Source organism: Macrosteles quadrilineatus, unplaced genomic scaffold (assembly GCF_028750875.1).
Source record: "Macrosteles quadrilineatus isolate MER2022 unplaced genomic scaffold, UCM_ALF_1.0 Scaffold_6__1_contigs__length_79288215, whole genome shotgun sequence".
Lineage (NCBI taxonomy): Eukaryota > Metazoa > Arthropoda > Insecta > Hemiptera > Cicadellidae > Macrosteles > Macrosteles quadrilineatus.
The window spans coordinates 37822806-37843276 of NW_026542599.1; the positions used below are offsets into that span (position 1 = coordinate 37822806).

The 20471-nt window shown below is 35.2% G+C and overlaps 1 protein-coding gene across 2 annotated transcripts in view; it reads right to left on the reverse strand.

The window, feature by feature from the left end:
• Positions 1 to 661: 661 nt before the first annotated feature.
• The window catches only part of LOC128996230 (3-hydroxy-3-methylglutaryl-coenzyme A reductase), a 64715-nt gene continuing 44905 nt past the window's right edge, over positions 662 to 20471 (reverse strand). For both annotated transcript variants that reach the window (XM_054421384.1, XM_054421385.1), the window contains exons 5-18: positions 19132 to 19322; positions 18512 to 18618; positions 17908 to 18056; positions 14315 to 14428; positions 13487 to 13638; positions 12425 to 12768; positions 11703 to 11897; positions 10113 to 10354; positions 8785 to 8962; positions 8033 to 8139; positions 7118 to 7322; positions 5376 to 5550; positions 4069 to 4207; positions 662 to 3155 (exon numbers count right to left, since the gene is read on the reverse strand). In XM_054421384.1, the coding sequence (XP_054277359.1) occupies positions 3083 to 3155; positions 4069 to 4207; positions 5376 to 5550; positions 7118 to 7322; positions 8033 to 8139; positions 8785 to 8962; positions 10113 to 10354; positions 11703 to 11897; positions 12425 to 12768; positions 13487 to 13638; positions 14315 to 14428; positions 17908 to 18056; positions 18512 to 18618; positions 19132 to 19322 (2371 nt within the window). In that variant the 3' untranslated portion in view covers positions 662 to 3082. The remainder of the gene's footprint in view (positions 3156 to 4068; positions 4208 to 5375; positions 5551 to 7117; positions 7323 to 8032; positions 8140 to 8784; positions 8963 to 10112; positions 10355 to 11702; positions 11898 to 12424; positions 12769 to 13486; positions 13639 to 14314; positions 14429 to 17907; positions 18057 to 18511; positions 18619 to 19131; positions 19323 to 20471) is intronic.

Consider the following 20471-nt stretch of genomic DNA (forward strand, 5'->3'; position numbering starts at 1 on the left):
ACTTAACAATTTTAATATTTTAATAGAAGTTTTTATAAATGTGAATAATTTTTACATTATTTCATGCAGATAAGGTAAATCTCGAGAGAATGATTAAAATGATCTCTTTGAGGTTTTTATCATAATGCGAAATACAATCACTATAAACTGCAATAAAAAATATTAGAGTAAGGTAAAACTACATTAGCAAATATGTTTTGCTTTGTTTCTAGTTTCTACAGTAGAACCTCGCTAATTCGAACCTCGATAGTTCGAAAACCACTATAATTAGTAATGTTTGTCTGCTCCCCCCCAGAAAACCTCTAAAATTTGAAAAATAATAAACCAAAGTGATTTTTACGCTTAATGCAGCCTCTAATTCAAATTTGCACATACTAGAGCCTTGATCAGGGCCTGATTAAGGGTCTAGTTGCCAGTAGGCTGATGTTTTTTTCGCGCGCCCCTCCTCCCTTTCACTACCCTTCCTCTCTGCTACCACTTTCAAAATTTCAAAGAATGAATACTAATACTGAATTCAAAATTTAAAATGGCCTAAGGAATTATACTAATATTCAGTTTATTTAAAAACAAAAGAAAACTGATCATAAATAATTAATGCATGGTTTGATTAGGAACTTTTAAAATAGTAACAAATCGGTTGTTCAAGGAATGTAAAACTTTTTTATTAAAAATAATGTATTTATTTACATTTTATTAATCATACGATTGGTATAAATCAAAAGTAGACCTAACCTAAAATATCAAAAAACCAAACAATAATATACGTACTTTCTGAATTAACTCTGTTAATCATCTAGGCCTATAACAATTTTATTAGGACCTTTAGATGGAATTACTTAGTTTACAGCATTTATCTGTATTTATCTGCAACAAAAAGTATCATAAAATGTTTTTACAAATCAATTATTACTATAAACTAGCTGTAACCCACGGGCTTCATAAATAAATTGGTTAAGTTAAGCTGAAATAAACAAATAAGTACAGCTGAGGTATTTTTAACATTAGGCATATGGAAAGTTCCCTTTAGAAAGAAGTTACGACCTTAAAGGGCAATGTATGAAATAATGGATAGTTTTGCGCAAGGTTTCTCGTCATGATGAACATTTTAAGTATACGGTTTATGGGGGTGTGACTTGTAGTTTTCTCAAAAGTTCATGAGTACTTTGGGCTTTATATATGGATATAATGATTATGAAAATCTGCCGAACGCACCCTTTTCCGCCTCATTCCCTATCTGCGCGAATCCCTTTTTGGAATAAAACATTTTTTACGCCCCCGGTCCCAACTTAGGGTCTTAGCTGTCTGGCGCCCCCCTAAAACACTTGGCTGACTGGCGCCCTAGGCTCCAGCCTAATTAGCCTAATGGGTAATCAGGCCCTGGCCTTGATTATTATAATTTGAACTGTTGCCTCCAAAATTCGAAGTCAACCTCTACAATTCAAAATGTGTTACTGTAAGCCTCTGTAATTTGAATTGAGGAGAAAAAATATGCCTGTTGAAACTTGAAATGACGCTCTTATTGATGTTCCCAAGATGTGTTCATTAGTCTCCGTTCTCTCAAACTCTCTACACTTAAAACTGGAACCTCCATAATTCAAATTGTATTTATTCTGACCTCTATAATTCAAACTCGCTATATTTCAGACTTCCTTTGCTTCAAAATATATTCTCTCTGAAATTTGAATTAGCAAGGTTCTACTGTATAATACAAATTAACTGGTACAGTAACAATGATCTTTCTAAAAGAGGACAATTTTTTATGCTACGCAAATTATATTATTCACAAAACATTGATTATAGTAGAAAATAAACAAATTTACAGTTTTAATGCAGATATTTGGTTATGTGTGCACACTTTAATCTGGTAAACACAAGATAATGAATTCTAAAAAAAAAAAACTGTCTGTGAATAAAAACCACTCTTGAGAAACAATGTCTGTCTTTATCTTAGAATGAAGCCAAAAGTGAACCGCTAAAGAAACATTTCACTTCATTTTACTCTCCAAAAAGTAACTTTTAGAGATGAAGGAAGACGTTTCGCACCAAGTTCCACAATTTTCTTCTTAAAGACTGATACGGTCATCTTTTATATGACAAACCTCAAATCAAGGAGAAGTGATACTGCACATAAATAACATTAAGCAGGTTACATTCAATCTTAAACCATTGACTATTGGATACTGAAGTTGTATTAATAGTCAAAGCTTAAAAAAAAGAATCTTGAGCGAAATATTTTTATAACTTTTAAACTAACTGTTAACAAAATTTCAAGTAGGTAAGTATAACATTTTCAAGCATTATAAAAAAATATGATAAACATTCATTTTATAAAAATATAATCAACAATGTTACAAGAATAAAGTTAAAAGTCAACTATTTCTCATATCTACTATCTAATGAAGTTATTTGGCAGTACGTTTAAATTCATATTGTCTAGCTGAGTTATTCTAAAAATGGCAACAGTAATTGTTTACAACCACTAAATAAAAATGTTTAAAAAATATAATTTTTACAATGGAACATTCCAGACATACCAAGAGACAACAGTTATCAAATTATAACTAAATCCTAAAACCTACATAAAATACTGGTCACAGAACAAACAAAAACAAACACTAGTTTTAATATTTAACAATAAACACTACAATAAGATAGCAATTTAGAAACTATTTCATATTAAAAAATATAAAAACAGGTCCACCTTGAAAGGAATCTGGAGAAAATCCTTAAAATAGATACATGCACCTTTTTAAATTAGTACACATATTGGAAAATCCAATGTTACGGTACTTTAAATTTGTATAAGTTTTTTTTTACATTGAGTTTGAAAATAGTTAATGATTTATAGAAATTAGTTCAACTTCTTTGGTTGGGGAAGACTTTTTAGGCCACAGTACTAACAAGCAAAACACATATCCCTACATGTTTAACAAGGAATACACATCTGAACAGTTTTCAACAAATTCTACATAAAACTTTAATCAAATCGTATTATTTACAAGTCATATTTACACAGTCTTAGTTTAAAACAGGTATTTTGAGCTGAGCTGCACAACACAACCGAAGTGTATCACTGGAGTCACTAGCTAGTGCACGAGGTTTGTAAAGATAAGTTGGGCGAAGAAAGATGGCTTGGAGGGGTGGTTGTAGACGATCTGGAACAAAATAACTCTTAGACACAAATAAAGAAATTAGCTGCCTCTTTTAACATTGAGTTTGCCGGTCAACGTGGGTCTCCAAGGGCCCTGTCTGAAATGTATGGAGCAATAGGGGAATCGGTGGAGTAAGCATGAACTGTACTGAAATAAATGGCGACATCAAGATGTGGATGACATTGCTGCTTGGGTTTTACATTCCGTTGTGCTACCAACTCACCAACTAATCCACATCTACATAATTGCACTTCGCCACTTGTTTTGGCAACAAACTATTCACCTACTATACTTAACCCTTAGAGTGCCAGGTGAGAAATAAAAGTAACGCTCAAAAAATGCCGATGATTTTTCCCGAAGGTCGCGCTAAAAATGCCGAGCGCGATCTGGCGATTTTTAGGTTAAAATTTCGTAAAAATCGAATTTTCGATATTTCGACCAACGAAAATTGATGTATCGCATCTAGTAACTTTCGACTCAATGTTAATATATGGGTTAAAAGAATCCGAGTATCCATTCGGTTGTTATGACAACTGTTCGATCACTACGAAACGTCCGGTCAGCCGGACGTTGGCACTTTTGGCTCGTTCTAAAAACGTCCGGTCGGCCGGACGTCGGCACTTTTGGCTCGTTTTAAAAACGTCCGGTTCCCCGGACGTTGGCACTCAAAGGGTTATACATATCTGTGTTTTTGTCAGCTGTCAAAAAATAAATAAATAAATAAATAAAATAACAATTCTTAAATAAGTTCCCTGTGTGTTTATTTTTTAGTGATTTTTCAGCTCTGAAATTAAAAACATCTTGTTGTATGATTACTTTAACAGTCAAATGCTTGTCACTTAAACGTCTAACAACTAAGCCCAACACATATTGCTGTCAGTAAAGACTCAACTAAATTGTCGATGTCAAAGACTACCTGTTATGCCTGAGGTGACTTCTCACGAGATGTCCGGCAGCGAGAGCAGACATGAGAGACAGCTCGCCAGCCAACACTGTGCCACAGACGATTCTTGCTAGTGTGTTGGCGTTCTCTCCAGGGCAACTGTCGTGAGGACCTAGACAAACAATTAAGTTACAATGAACTCATTGCCGGACATATACTTGTGACAATCAAGGATGAGCCCGAGCTGCGAGCACTGTGCGAAGATTACTATCGCACAGGGCACACAGTCTTATTCCTACACCATGAGAATTGTAGTTCATGAGGGTGAGGGGGCTGTGTTGGGCTTTGCTCTAGACACCACTTAAGTTTACCATGGAGTGTTTCCTCTTTACCTCACTTTCCTGTGATTTTACTTACTTTTTTTAAATTTCCATGATGGATAGTCTCCTGATTACTGATATTATAATATATAATATTATAATTGGTACTTAATTATTTATAGTTTACTTATTAACACTTGACAACATTCCTTTCTTAGTATTTTGCACATTTCAATAACCCTATGTTATGAGTAAATTAACTTTGAATACCTTTATTGATAATAATGCTATTGGTTGCAGTGGCAACTAGTTTTGGATCAATCAATCAATTATTTAAGATGGGGACGCCACTATGTGCGTATTTTAACCCAAATATGAGTGAAGTATGAGTATAGGATTAGTTGCGCGATCTTGTAGTCTTGTTAGTGACTAAGGCCGACATATTCCTTAGACACAGCTGTTAATTACTAGCCCATACAGCCAATGGCAACTAAGGGACCAACAGTTTATTGGAATCCGAACCACATTTTTTCCTTGTAATTAACGAATTGGTCTAATTATCAGGATAGTACTGCGGATAAATCCACACCAGGGAGCATCGCATCCACAGTACATGCCTATAAATATCCACAATTTGTGACCTCCTAGTAGCTGAATTACAGGACAACGCCACCATCCCAGGTTGTTGCAGTGGCAACTAGATTTGGATCATCAAGAAGTGATGACTCCGTTTTTCGTAATGCTAATGGCTCCAAATTGAGCCAAAATTAGTCACCACTGCATCTAATAGGATCACCATCAATAACAATACAGGTATTTAAACCACTTATAGAGAAACCTTTCGTTTTTTTAAGTTAGCTGTGGGAGGGAGTTTGGGGTTGTCATCCTAGAGGTTATGCTTGGTAACATGACTAGGATTTGGACAGTTCCTGTAAAAAAAAAAAACAACTTGCAAACAGCATATAAAACACACAAATTCTAAAATATCCTGTTTTTTAGAATGTACGAGGGTTATTTTACCTCTGACTCCCAGCATGTCCAGACAGGCAGCCTGAGCAGGTAGCTGTGTGCCGCCTCCCACTGTACCTATCTCTACTGAAGGCATGGTACATGAGATGTACAAGTCTTTGCCGTCTTCTCCCCACGGCTCCATCAGTGTCATACAGTTACTGCTGGAGACATTCTGCGCTGGGTCCTGTGACAAACGCACTCTTGTTACCAACCAGGTAATCCTACTTTCCTCACAAAAAATCCTATAAACCTAGGCCCTTGTGCCTAGGTTTATAGGATTTATTACAATCTTAACCTCCAACGTTACATAATAAAATCATTGAATTTCAATACAACTTAAACATTACATTCCCATGTAAAGATGTAGCTAGTTTCAGATAAAAAATTATTGACAATGAACTGAGCCACGGACATATAAATTACTGATTTCTGTCCAACACACCAACCGATCAACCAAGCCAAACTGAAATGAACTCATTGCAAACTACAGTATTCTAAACTATCACCATAACAAAACTAAGGAAGCAAATAGAAATTTAGACAGTATCATACTTTGTGGGTGGCTTATTCAACCATGTTATTTTTTAATACCGAATTACCTACATATGTGGTTCAAAAATATGGATGTCTACTTCAGTGTCCAAATTCAATAATTATATGAAAATGCTTGCTGAAGGACCATTGCCATAGCCTTCTCTCCTACAAGGCCACGACAAGACAAAAGTGGCCTGCCGAGTCAGCTGTAGCACTAATTCAAATGGAGTGTCTGCACAATGTTTATGTTTACACTTACACAATTTGTGTTACCATGGCAACAGTCTGGCGAGTGTAGCATTTGCCTGGGTAGAGCCTTGCTTTACAAGATGCTATGCTGTTGCTGTTTTTGAACTATGATAGGAATTATACTACTATATTAATTGAATATAAATATAGAGGAACACTATAAGGCTCTTTAGGAACTTTAAACCAAGAAAATTAAAATACCCCTGCTGCAACAAACCTGCAGAATATGCGAATACCCATTTGTTTGATTGTATTATGACTCAAAAAATTCCTTAAACTTGTCAGATGTATTCCCTTTTTAAATAACATTAGTTTTAACAAGTACTTAGGTTAGCTGCAACGGGATGGGAAAAAGTGTTTTTTTTTCAAATGTAATAATATAGTATGAAATAAACATATTTGCCAAATGTTATTAAAATATATCCATAACAGGCAAACTACAACAGTTTACTTGTTCGATATAAGAATAACATGGGAATTTCAAATGTACATTTTTTTTTGAATTTTCTCAGTAACCTTTAAAAATACAATAATGCTTCAATAGACAAAATTATTAGTTTTAAGCTTCACTTGATGGTTTTGATGAAAAGTGGACATTTTTGTTTTAAGGATAAGCACTTAAAAAGTGTCTTTTGAAAAATTGTAAAACTCCATAACATTTAACATTTAAAACAACCCCGTCCCCATGGCCCAATCTAGCTGGTTCGCAAACTCATTCAAGTGTATCCAGCCCAACACGTTTATGCCAAATTGAATCAAAATCAGACCAAAATTACTCAAGTTATCCCGTTTACGGGCATTAATAAAAACATTTTAACGAACATGTTTTTGACCACTGGGGACATCAAAATGAAAAAGTAAATCGGCCCTATAAAGAAATTCGCTAACACATGGAGAAAGATAAAAATAAAGCAAAAACCTCACTAGAAGCCACTTCTTCATCTACAAACTATAATCAAGCGACTAACCTGTCCCGTAGCTATGAAGATGGCTGTTACGATGTTGGCTGCGTGAGCGTTGAAACCACCTATACTGCCTGCCACAGCTGAGCCTATCAGGTTCTTGTTGTTATTAACGTCTATCAGCCCAGCGACCGTTGTCTTCAGCACAGATGTCACAATATTGCTCGGTACCACGGCTTCACACACCACGGACTTGCCTCTGCCTTCGATCCTTAAAAAAATAATTAAAAATGACATATAAAATTTAGTTTAGGGCAAAAAAGTGATAAGGCTTAAAATAGAATTCCAACATGAATGGGAGAGATTCCTTGGTGGTCTTCGGGCGACAACCGTGTCGAAATAGATGAAACACCAATGGACAGTAGACACTCACTGATCCGGCAAGTTCCCGGACTTTGGCCATTAATGCTGATGGAAAATGCAGGATTATTAGCGTTCTTTAAAAATATCTGTTATAGGAAGACTAGCAAAAATATCACAAATTTTACACAAGGCTTACAACAGCATTCAAAAACAATTTTTTTGTTGAGCTGAGATGGGATTATGTAAGTAATGTAGTCTTACACAGACTTTTTTCTGGGTATTATTTCCACATGTTACTAGCAAGAATAAACAAAACTTATACAGTACGAATGAATGGATGAAAACTTGTACAGTACAAACCAGTAAGGATATTTCACCGTTACTGGCAAATTTTGTCTTCAGAGTGTAAAGGAACCTTTCCTATTCATGTAAGCCTACTACTCCAACAACAATGCTTTATATGTTACTTATAATCACTCTAACCTGAAGACAACAAAATCATATTTGAGATAATTTTGAAAGTTTAGACGTGATTTGAAACATCACAAAACTCTGTCGTCATCAAAGGAAACTGACATTATTAAATAAATTTTTTCTAGCTCAAAATAAAATACTTACCAGTTCACAGCAGCAGGTTTTTTATCAGAGCAAAAGTTTCCACTTAAACTGAGAACTTCCATATCTGGGAAATACTCTTGAACTGTCTTCAGGGAGACTTCTGTTCCCTGTTAACAATACATCACTAAATACAATAATAAATAATCTACAAATATGGTAAAACATCATATTCTGAACTCTTTTAATAGAGACTTTGCTAAATCTGAATATCCTTTTGACAGTTTCTACAGATGTTTGGTCACACTTGAAAACTGTGATTCTCCAAAAATTATAGTAGTGTACAAACACAAGATCACTTGACAGAGCAAGGTAATTTAAAATAAAGATTGAATTCAGAATTAAATCTTTGGAAAGGGAATAGAGTTCAGTACAAACACCTAAGACAGTTAGAGTCCAGGGACTCATATACTATACACGAAACATAACACTGACATTTTGTCCTAATACTCGATAGGACTTGTTCAGAGAGTAGGTAAATGAGAAATGTCAGTTTCATTGTGGCTTTCTCACAAAACTGTCTTCTCAGTTCGCTGGCTAAACTCTATTCAATTTTCAAAAATTATCCTAATCAGCCTTTTGGCTTTTTTAAAATATATTTCAGTACTAACATTTTTTTTGTCACAAGTGTTCTTTTGGAGTACCCAAACAGTTGAGTGATAGCTCTGTCTTTCCCAACATTAAGTTAATTTAATCCGGACAACTTGTATCTCCAATTACAATTCATTATCCAATAATAGAATCAACCGTCTTACCTTGGACAACATGTTCATGCCCATTGCGTCACCGGTAGTGGCAACAAACCTGACGAACAACAATCTCCCAGCAATGCGAATGTGCAGTTTGGTCAGTCGAGCGAAACGACTTGACGAGTCAAAACTGTCCTTCATCACTTGGAAGTTGGCTGGAGTCTGCATCCATGCCATCGCCTCACTGTCACAACACGACATGTTACAACAGGTATGAATGCTCTGTGTTTGACAAAAGCCATTGCTCACTTTTTAGATGAAATTTTAATATTCTTTTACTTAAAAAATAAATGTATTTACCAACTATGTGATATTTAACAAGATTATAAGAACTAGTTTGTTTAAACTAAGTCAGTATGCGATGCGTTTAACAACTAATTAAATTTCATTTTGTTAGTATCACTGGATCACTGATTTTTACAATAAAAGGTTTAAATTACCTGTATCCGTCAAGTGATCCTGGTTTGTAGTTGGTTGACTACAGATGTTTCATGTTAATATTAACACATCTTCAGGTCAAATTCGTCAATGCATTGATATATTCCATAGAATGGTCGTCATAAGGTTTAAAGTTCACAAAAAATAACACATACACGTACACAAAACATTTAACACTGATTGGCCAAAACACAAAACAAAAAGCGTGTAATTAACATCGGACACGTACGGCGCCGGTAGAGACCTATAGGTAGGTCATGACCTACCTTCTACCGGCGCCGTACGTGTCCGATGTTACGCGGTTTTTCGTTTTGTGTTTTGGCCAATCAGTGTTAAATGTTTTGTGTACGTGTATGTGTTATTTTTTTGTGAACTTTAAACCTTATGACGACCATTCTATGGAATAAATCAATGCATTGACGAATTTGACCTGAAGATGTTATTAACATGAAACAGCTGTAGTCAACCAACTACGAACCAGGATCACTTGACGGATACAGGTAATTTAAACCTTTATTGTAACTAATTAAATAGTGTATTCCATTTGTTTGAATTTTTTCAAAGAGAGCTGATTATTTTTTATACCTAACCTGAACCAAACTGTGTTTATTTTTCTAATTTATTGTCATACGTATTTAATTTTTAAGTTGTACTTTAGCTGTTTTGTTTAGCGTTGTCGCATCAAAACTTACTTAGTGAATTTTTAATAAAACAAGTGTGTGAACAAACTGCACTCAAATATTTAGTGATTGCTTCACAGCATTAAACCTTAAGAACCCAGTTCCAATACTAGAAACTGCAATAATACTGAATAATGGGTAACCTATTAAGCATGACAATTTTTACTTTAAAATTGAAAATAATGAATTAGAATAAAATCCGACAGAACGACTTACCTAGCACGAGTCATGGAGGGGAATCGTACAACAGGACCTCTAGTCATCCCGTCAGCGACCACGCGACTGCGCACGCCACACTTGAGTAGTGCTCGAGCCCCACGATTGGTGGAGGCAACTAGACAACCCTCTGTTGTGGCCATGGGAACATACACCAAGCTGCCATCTAGCAGTAGTGGCCCAGCCACCCCCACTGGGACTGGCACATAGCCTATCACGTTCTCACAACAGGCTCCCAGCACCTAGAGTACAATGAGATAATAGGTGGCAACTAGAAATGTATCAGTTTTAGCCTATAAACATTCTGTACATACTTTGAGAGACTTATTACTTACTACTATATATATATATATACCCCCGCCGCAGCAAACCTGCAGACTAAACGAATTTCCATTTGCCTGATTGGATTTACATTAAAATATCTCCTTAAAAATATCACATTTATTCCCTATTTAAATAGAATCAGTTTAACACATAGTTAGGTTTGCTGCAACAGGGAGGGTGAAAGTGTTTTTTTATGTAAAATGTTAATAGTTAGTAAGAAATAAAAACATTTTCCAAATTTGGGCAAAACATGTTAATAAACAAGCAAACTACAACAGTTTACTTATTCTCCATAAGAATAACATGAGAATTTTAAATTTACAATTTTTTGGAATTTTCTCCGTAACCATTAGGCGCATTATAACGCTTCAATATACTAAATTATTTGTTTTTTTAAGCTCTACAAAATTGTTTGGAAAGAAATTGCAAAATTTTATGTTTTTTGGGTCAAAAATGGGAAAAACCCATTTTTACCCCATAAAAGCCCCCATAAACCCCCGTTCCCATGGTTCAATCATGCTGGTTCGCGAACTCGTTCGAATAAACGTAGGTTCACAGGTTTGTACCAAATTTCATTAAAATCGGATCATTTTTGCTCGAGTTATCGCGCTAACGGACACATATATATATATATATAAATATATATATATATATATATATAAATATATATATAAATATATATATAAATATATATATATATATGAATTTGAACGGATGGTGTTTTTGGCCTCTAGGGACCTCAAAAAAAAAAAAAAAATCGGTCCCGGGTCCAGGTCTTACCATGAGTACTACGGTAATAGCTTATTCCCTATATGGGAAATTCGCTAATATATATATACACATAATTTTGACAAAGTAGTTTAAGACTAAAAATGCAGAGCGAGTGTTGAATGGTGTGATGTGATATTTGTAGCACAGAAGACAAATGTGTTTTTACTGTTTTAGCTAAACTAGAACAAAAAGAAGCATTCTCAAACTCAAAACCATTAACTTCTCTTCCCTCAGAACCTTTGAAACTATCAACTTTTTAACCTTGAACCTTGTTCCTGAAACAATAAAGACTTCAACTCTTATTGATAATTTACCTCAAACTTTTTCCCAAAACGAATGGTGCCATTTGAATCAAGAATATTTAAACACTCCTCAACAGTGATGTTTCAAATGGAAGTTCAAGAAAGAAAACCTCAATGTTGATGACTTAGTTATCAATACAATTGTATACAATTGAATAACAAATTTTAAAATTCAGTAAATCCAGCTGCCCACCTTGTTGTAGTCGTAATCACGGTAGGGCAGTTCGTCCAGCGCATGAGCAAAGTCTCCTGCGATACCAACGATCTGTCGTCTGATGCCAACGCCTCTCTCGGGGTTGTTGACTGCCTTCTCAATCTGATACGTGGGAATGTAGCCGGTCTTGACTAGAGCACGTACCTCTGAATCACTCAGTACTTCTGCGGAACCCTAAAAACAACAGTGTTGGTAAGGTTATGATCCTCAAATGTAGGAAACTTCATAGTTATAATTAAATAACCCAAGAAGTGCTATGTATCGACAACAAATTTTTCCCATTTCCAAAGCCCAACCATTTCTTAGCATGTCACTAAAACAATTGGATTGCAATAACCTTTATACAGCAATAAAGCAAAAGATTTAAGCCTTGGCAAATCCATTAACTATAGTTATTAGCTGTGTCACAAATGGGTATTTCGTATTGTTGCTAATCAGCTGTTGTCTACCGACTTAGTTTATGTTTACCTCTTTTGTAAAAGATAATTTTTGTTGAAGGTAAGTTATTATGACTAATCGTTTTTCCATGTGGTATTGTTCAATGTCTGCACTGCATGATTGATGTTGTTAGTTTATATTGATTGTATGGCTTTTTAGTGAAATAAGTTTTTAAAACCAAGGTTAGGCCTACATTTAGGCCTGAGACCATTGACAGAGAAAGAAAAATAAAATAAAATTTTAAAACTATACTTCTTGTTCACCTTTTGTTTGTACAGAGCAACACATTCGTCCACTGGTCTCGGATGTTTCTCGTACTCGTCTTCCTCGACACCAGTCTGTACAGACTTGTCTTCTCTCATAACCTCATTGTTGGAATTCTCTACATTCTCGGTTTGCACTGGTTTGTTCTCTGTGATGACATTGGATCGTTCGTTCGCCGCCTCCGTTTGACTGCCTCTGTGACTGGGTATCAAAGCGTTGGTTTGGACACTGACGCTGTTCTTGGAAGTGAGACCGACCTCGATCCAGCCTTCGTCTACTCCACTGTCTCTCTCTAGGGACGTCATCTGTGAATATCTGTGGCGGAGAGTTGACTCGACACTCCCTACGGAGAAAAAAGCTGTTACCATTCTCGGAATGTAAAATTACTACAGAAGTATAGTGATGGTTTACAGTACATGGTTTAGCCCCTCAGCTGCGGGTAATGTAAGATAATTATTCATCAAACAGTCGATCAGCTCTCGGTGAATACCACGTGGAGGCTTTTAATCGGATATATGGCTTCAAGTTTGAGTTAAATATCAGTTTTGGCTCTCATCTCAGCTGGGAGGTTTATCCTCTTTTTTAAGTCTTTCATTGACACTTTCAACTTTCAATACAGGATTTAAACTGTACAAGCTCAACAAAGAAGCTATCTTCAACATCTGAAGAATATACTGTGGCGAGATCAATCACCAGCTTCTCTAAGCTCACGTCCATATTACAGATGTCAGTTAATCACTTATAAACATCACAAACCTTGTCATAAGCTTTTTTGATCGACTATTAGTCTGTCTATCAAAACATTGAAAATATTTACTTCAAAATTCTTTTGGGAGAACTTAGAACTTAAAAAATTACAAGCAATAAAGCTATTGATCGTGATAAGTCCATATATCTCCTCTTTGAGGCTACATACTGTGATGATCAAATGATTATAACAACCAATATACCTGACAATGAGATGGATTCCCTCCTAATTATTTTGGGGTAATGAGAATCAATAGTAATCATACTTTTGTTTTACCGCATCAATTTGAAATTAATAAAAGTTGAAAACTTACGTTCATGGTGGCGTTCCTGCAAGGCAGCTGTGGCGGAGGACATTAGGAATTGTTCTGTAAGTTCTTCCTTGTCTTCAAAGAATATGAACTTCACTGTGAGTGCAAGGAGAAGAATCAGAATAACAATGTGATCAGCACTTCCTGTGATCCATCTAGAAACAAATGATGAAATTGAAATTAAATTTAAAAAAATCTTTATTCAAGATAACATCATGCTAATTATTACATATTCTCTTGTGTGCACAGGCAAGTGTGAGGAAATCTTTAGGTACGTATCATTTTACGATGTTATTACTGGCAAAGTCTATTCTCTGTTCAGCATTCATTCTTATTTTTAACATAGATGCGCATAGTTATTCATTCTTCTTAATATGTATATGCTTATCCTTTAAGAAGTTAAAAATAAATTTCAAACCGTTAGATACAATCTGAAACATTTAATATCCAAATATAATGCTTAAACAGTTTTAGGCAGTAAATGGCAGACAAAAAATCCATAACTCAATTTACTTGATGCTTTACTTCTTCAAGACTTGAAGCAGAATATTCATTTGCCTTGGATGGACGAAATATTAAGTGTTAATGGTGTGTACACATTTAGTAAGCCATCAACTGTCTAGATCTCTTTCTTAGATGACTTTTCAAATTACAGTAGAACCTCTTTAATCCAAACCCCCGTAATCCGAACGTCCACTAATCCGAACGCCTCATTGCTGTTCTCTATACACAGAACAGTAGTTTTTCATTGGATACTGAATTTATTAGTATACACTCCGTAATTGTTTCTATTGTAATGTTGTTTTATGGTTGATTTTTTTTACATCTTACCTGATAAACTGCCCTTGTATAACCGCAGCGTCGTCAGTGCTGTTAGTTCCTATGTTGTCTGAGACCAACGGCAGAACTGTGTGCTCCTCACTACTTCCCTTCAATGCCCACCGACTGTCAACATATTACAACAATCATCTCATGCCAATTACCTGCACCAGATAACCTCAAGATGCAGATGTATCAACTGATTTCATATATTTATTATTTCCACTTTTAGTTTGATTTAAATTCTAAACCCTCTTAGCGCTAAGGAATTTCTTACAGGACGATGAGCTATCAGCTTAAGTGTGAGCATTGCTGAGAGCGACTCTTTGTATTTCATATAGTATGCAACAATGTAGAGGACTTATTGGCTGATTGATAAACCGTTCAGTACAAAACCTTCAAATCATGTGGGGGAAAAACATGTACTGTACTGGAACTGATAATAAAATAAAAAATACTTAAGATGCTGCTGATAATAAAGTCAATATGACACAAAAAATAAGATGGTTAACATTGAAAGAGTTGATTTTGAGTAGCAAGGGTTTCTTAGTTCAAATAACTAAACAAATACTAAAACCTATCACATAACCTTAGGTATATGGACATATTTTATAGAATGCTTACTACATAAGAACTTTGATTTAAAACTCCTTACATTAAAAGCACAAACAAAATAAACAAATTTAATAATCTTGAAAATACTCGCCCTATGAAGTAAACTAGGGATGATTGACAGTCGAGAGATGACACTAAACTGAGAAGACCCGAGTCGGACAATAGATGTCACACAAAGACAGCTGACAAAGACTTGGCTAGAGAGATTAAATCAGAACGTCTTGCATTCAAATATGACTCGAAATAGTCCACGGGGGAAAACTGAATATAACCTATTTTGAGTTGCAAAACACTTTCAAACCCCTGTACCATTGTTGCCAGGAGGTATCCGGTTTTTCCAAATGTAAATTTCATGACCTTGAAAACTTATTTCCTGAACAGAACCAATGTTACTGGTACAAGTAAATTGTACACGTCGTTTAAAACTTTGAAAGTTACATCTTACTTGTTACTTTTTATTTCAGAAGTTGTTCTTAAAAGGTGAAGTAATCTGCGACACCTTAAAACAAAACCTTTAACACAAAACAAATGACAAACTTTGTTAATTTGATTATTAATTTGTTAATTTGATTCAATTGACTGGGACGGGTGGCGTCGTCCTGTAATCCAGCTACTAGGAGGTCACAAATTGTGGATATTTATAGGCATGCACTGTGGATGCGATACTCCCTGGTGTGGATTAACGTCCGCACGAGAGAGTACTTTGACTATCCGCAGTACTATCCTGATAATTAGACCAATTCGTATATACCAAGGCAAAAATGTGGTTCGGTTTCCACTATAAACTGTAGGTCCCTTAGTTGCCATTAGCTGTATGGGCTATTAATTAACAGCTGTGTCTAAGGAATGTCGGCCTTAGTCACTAACAAGACTACAATTACCACTAGAATTAAGAAATCTCAACTATGTCAAATTTAAGTCAGCCATCTCTGTACTCCTTAAACAAAATGCCTTTTTCTCCACCAAAGATAGTTTGAATTGTAAAACTTTTGTTTAATGTTTTTATAACGATGACTGTATTTTAGTTTAATGCGTTGAAATTGTACTGACCTTTCCTATTGCAATGTATATATTGTTTAACGGAATAAAGAATTGTCTATTGTCTATTGTCTACAAGATCGCGCCACTCATCCTACACTCATCTCCATTCATACTTGGCTTAAAATACCTACTTTGTATGGTCACCATTTCATAAGAAAGTATTAAAGACAACTAATTGTTACCTTTTATGTCAGGTTTGGAGGTTACATGTATAATACCCCCACCGCAGCAAACCTGTAGACTAAGCAAATTTCCATTTACCTGGCTGAATTTCTACTAAAATATTCCCTAAAAATTTGCAGATTAATTTCCAGATATATATAAACATTAATTTTAGTGAGTAATTAGGTTTGCTGCTACAGGGAAGATATTGAGGTGTTTCTTATTGCAATGTGTATAGCTTAGTATGAAATAAACAAAATTTCCAAATTTGGTTAAAATATATTCATAAACAAGTAAACTACTAAAGTTTATTTATTCTCCATAAGAATAACATGGCAATTTTAAATACCATAAATTTTTTTTAATTATCTCTGTAACCGTTGGGCATACAACAACGCTTCTATATACAAAATTATTTCCTTTTTTAAGCTTTACAAAATAGTTTGGAGAAAAATTATGAATTTTTTGTTTTTAGGGTCAAAAATGGGGAAAAAATATATTTTTACCCCATAAAACCCTGTTCCCATCGTCCGATTATGCTGGTTCGCGAACTCGTTTGACTAAATGTAGGTTTACACGTTTGTAAGAAATTTCAACAAAATCGGATAATTTTTGCTCAAGTTATAGCGCTAACGGACATATATATATATGAATTTGAACAGATGGTGTTTTTGGTCTCTGGGGACCTCGAAACGAAAAAGCAAATCGGTCCCGGGTGTAGGTCTTACCATGGGACCTACGGTAATAGCTTATTCCCTATATGGGAAATTCGTTAAAAAGAAACATAAGAACTAGGAATGAACTGATGCCAAGTATCGATTCCACTAATTCTTGGCCTTGGAACTACAACCGAGAATTAATCGATAAAATTCAATTCTGATTCTATTACTTCCAGATGTCTGAGGTACAAAATAAATAGCCAGCTGGAATCTAGAAGATAGCTAGGATACCAATTAAGATTAAGATGTGTGTTCAACAGAGCAAATTAAAATTCAAGCTAAGGAAATGAGATGATTGCTTTGTTACTGACAAAAATCAGTTGGTTCTTTAGCCAGGAGCATTTGCCTGATCAAGTATAGCTTGGGTCCATCTACCATAAACTAATGTCTTTTCTCAGGATCAAATTGGCAACATTACGATTACCAAGCAATGCTATAGAAACTCTGCTCCCTAAAAGGGTTTATATCATTGCTAGCGTATCAAATAATAGACTACACTATAGTAAATGTATTTCAATAGTTTATGGATATATCTTGATGACATTTGACAAATTTATTTATTTTAAACTAGGCTGTTAACAATTTACAAAGAACACACTGTATTACCTTCTTTGAAGCAGCAAACTTAAGTTCTTGTTGAATGTTATTTAAATAGGGAATAAATCTTACATGCTTTAGGAAACATTCTAATCGGGCAAATGTAAATTCACATAGGTCTGAAAGTTTGCTGTGGTGGGGTCTTTGTGAATAAACATTGTAGTTGGAATCCAGAATCGATTTCTTTGAATTGAAACTGAAATCAAAATCTAGAAAAACTGGAGTTGACCCGAGGCCCCACTAGAAAAACAGGCCATGCTGCAGGATCCATGACGTCACACTAGTGGATAAATTCATTGCCATATCCCATTAGGTAAATAAGCGGCTGTTTGTCAGATTTTAATGGTAAGATTTTAGTACAGCTATCCACCACTGTGACGTAGTGTTGCGCTGCCCGCGCTGCAGCATGGCCTGTTTGTCTAGTAGGGCCTTGGTTGACCCCATAATAATGAGCATATTTAAGACAATTACCTGTGAGCGTGGACGACTACGAGGCCAGCTGACATGATGACTTTGACTCTCTGAACCACAGGATTGGGTTTCTGATCCTCTTCTCTTAGGGCTCTCAGGATAGAGTTGTTGTGCCAGCCTGGCCCGGATGAACCATCACTCCGGGATAGCTGTTGTAACAAATGTAGGGAATCATAAAGATATAAATATTTCAACAACAACAGTTTACAATATAAAGAGTTTGGTTGTACAGTATCTTATATCCCTTAGATATTTTATTAGTTGGTAAAGAACAGATTGATTAATTTTGGTTTGATTCTTGTAAATGCTTTGATTCTACACAAAACAGAAATCTCATTCTTGGATCTTAATTTTTTGGTATCTTTAATTTTAGTACTAAGCATGTGTAGTATGGCAAGTTCAAAACCATAGTCCACATCTACTTATGCACGACAATGTACACAATAAAATATTATCTAGTACTAGTTTAATCTGACTTGGAAATGTTGAACGTCAGTTTCAGACTTTTCTGTAGTTAAGACAAAAGTCCGATCCTGAGGTTTCTGAATGAGAGGGATTCTGCAGTAAACAATAATCAAATCAAACTCGATTATGTGAAACTAACCTCTAATATCAACGAGAGGCAGGCTGGGTATAACGTCATGAAGACAATGTAGTTAACGACCGCAGACATGCAGGCATACCAACATAACATCTCTAGTCTCTTGACACCTGCGGAAAATAAAGTAAAGTAACAGTTGGTTACACTGAGACTTCCAATGTAGCAGACATTCTATTCAACAGGCAATGTGTACTTACAAAACGGTCGGCTTCTTAGGTATACTGGATGTAAATCATCTATAAACAAAACTGAAAAAAGAGAGAGGATAAAAAAGAAAAAAACATGGAGAAAAGATCAAAATGATGGTTTAAATTTGTTGTATTATGTTTATAGGGATTTTGGGGCAAAAATATGTTGTATAAATTTAGTACCCAGCAAATTTGATTAACTACACTTTTACATTTGTGCTAGGAGGGATCTAAACAACTGATGATACAAACTGCAAGCTGATCTCTGATTGTGACAATACTTTTGACTATATTTTATGATTACAAGTTATTGTAGGATGACAATTATAGTTTTATAATAGGTTGGTTTATCCGGTGAGGGTCTTGATCCTGCAGGGGTTCTATTGTACAACAATCCAACTATCAAATTATTCTTAACCAGTTTTCTCCCATTACCTGACAGAGTGCCGACGCTGATGACTAACGTTTCTACGATGGTGTCTAGCGTGATTGTCGGCCCGAGAAGTGCCATTCCTCGCGCAATGTTCTCCTTTACCTCGTGTTTACTGGACGCACTGAGGGCAAACTGCGCAAGCAACGTCGCCTTGGACAGGTCGATCAGGAGGAGGAAGAAGAACAGTGCGTCTCTATAACAGGCAGACCAAGATTGAAAAATCATTCTGATAGTAACAGATGTAGTTTAATGTTAAAACATAGGTTAAGAATCTACAAAGTCTATAATGTCTTGGTCAGGTTGATTAGATGGAGAAATAAAAACGATCGTCTCAATAACAGGTGGCAGAGAAGTCATATTGTACTTTGATTCAATGTTAATTTTTGTATCAGACGATTAGTCAGGGTAGCAAAATCTATATACATTATTTTGCCCATCCTACTAATGTTTACAATTTAGGTATAATTTTAACGATACGATCTAGTGCAGGAACAAATGGCAATGAAAATGGTAATTTACTTTAGAGCTGCCCCAAGAATTTGATCTACTGACTAACTTTCTTGTTTCATAACAGTTTTTAAACTTAAATAATAATTTAACAACTAATTAACTTCAGCCAGTTTTTCTGCCACAAAGTTATGTTTGAAAGGTAAAGTTTGTAGCATTATATTATTCTTATGTATTAGAGACGAGTTTTGAACCCTATTAAAATGTGCCATTGGCACACAAGCCCCATCGTGATTTTTAGTGCGTGGAACAAGTGTAAAAATCTTTCACCTCCGGAGACCAGCACCATACTTTGGGAATCGACTAAATACATGTAAAAGAGTGAAAATCAGCCGGGAGGCAAGCTTTAAAATAATTAGGTAACGGGCATTGACGTCATCAAAATGGCCGCTCAGCCAATAACAATAATGTCGCATATCTCGTAAACCGCGTAACCGATTTTGACGTATGACATCTTATTTGAAAGGTCTAATCATTATCTATAAAAAAGGTCATTACACCTTTAGCGGTTAAACCAACGGTTTCTTTGTATTTTTGAAAATATTAATTTTTTACGCCCCACAAAATGGGTTTTTGCATTTATTATTAAAAAAAATTAAATAATCAAAATTTCATTTCCACCGTTTAATCCAGCTTTAAAAGATGAACAATTTAGTATTTTGAATCATCACTCTATGTATATTGGTTACCGAGATATTGAAAGTAGTAAACACAGAACACTCTGTCCCCCATGTTATCCTTATGGGAAAAATAACATTCTATATCTCAGTTATTTTTTAACGTATCTTAATACAGCTTGGTATGTGGTTTCACCTAGTTGAGCTACTTGATAATG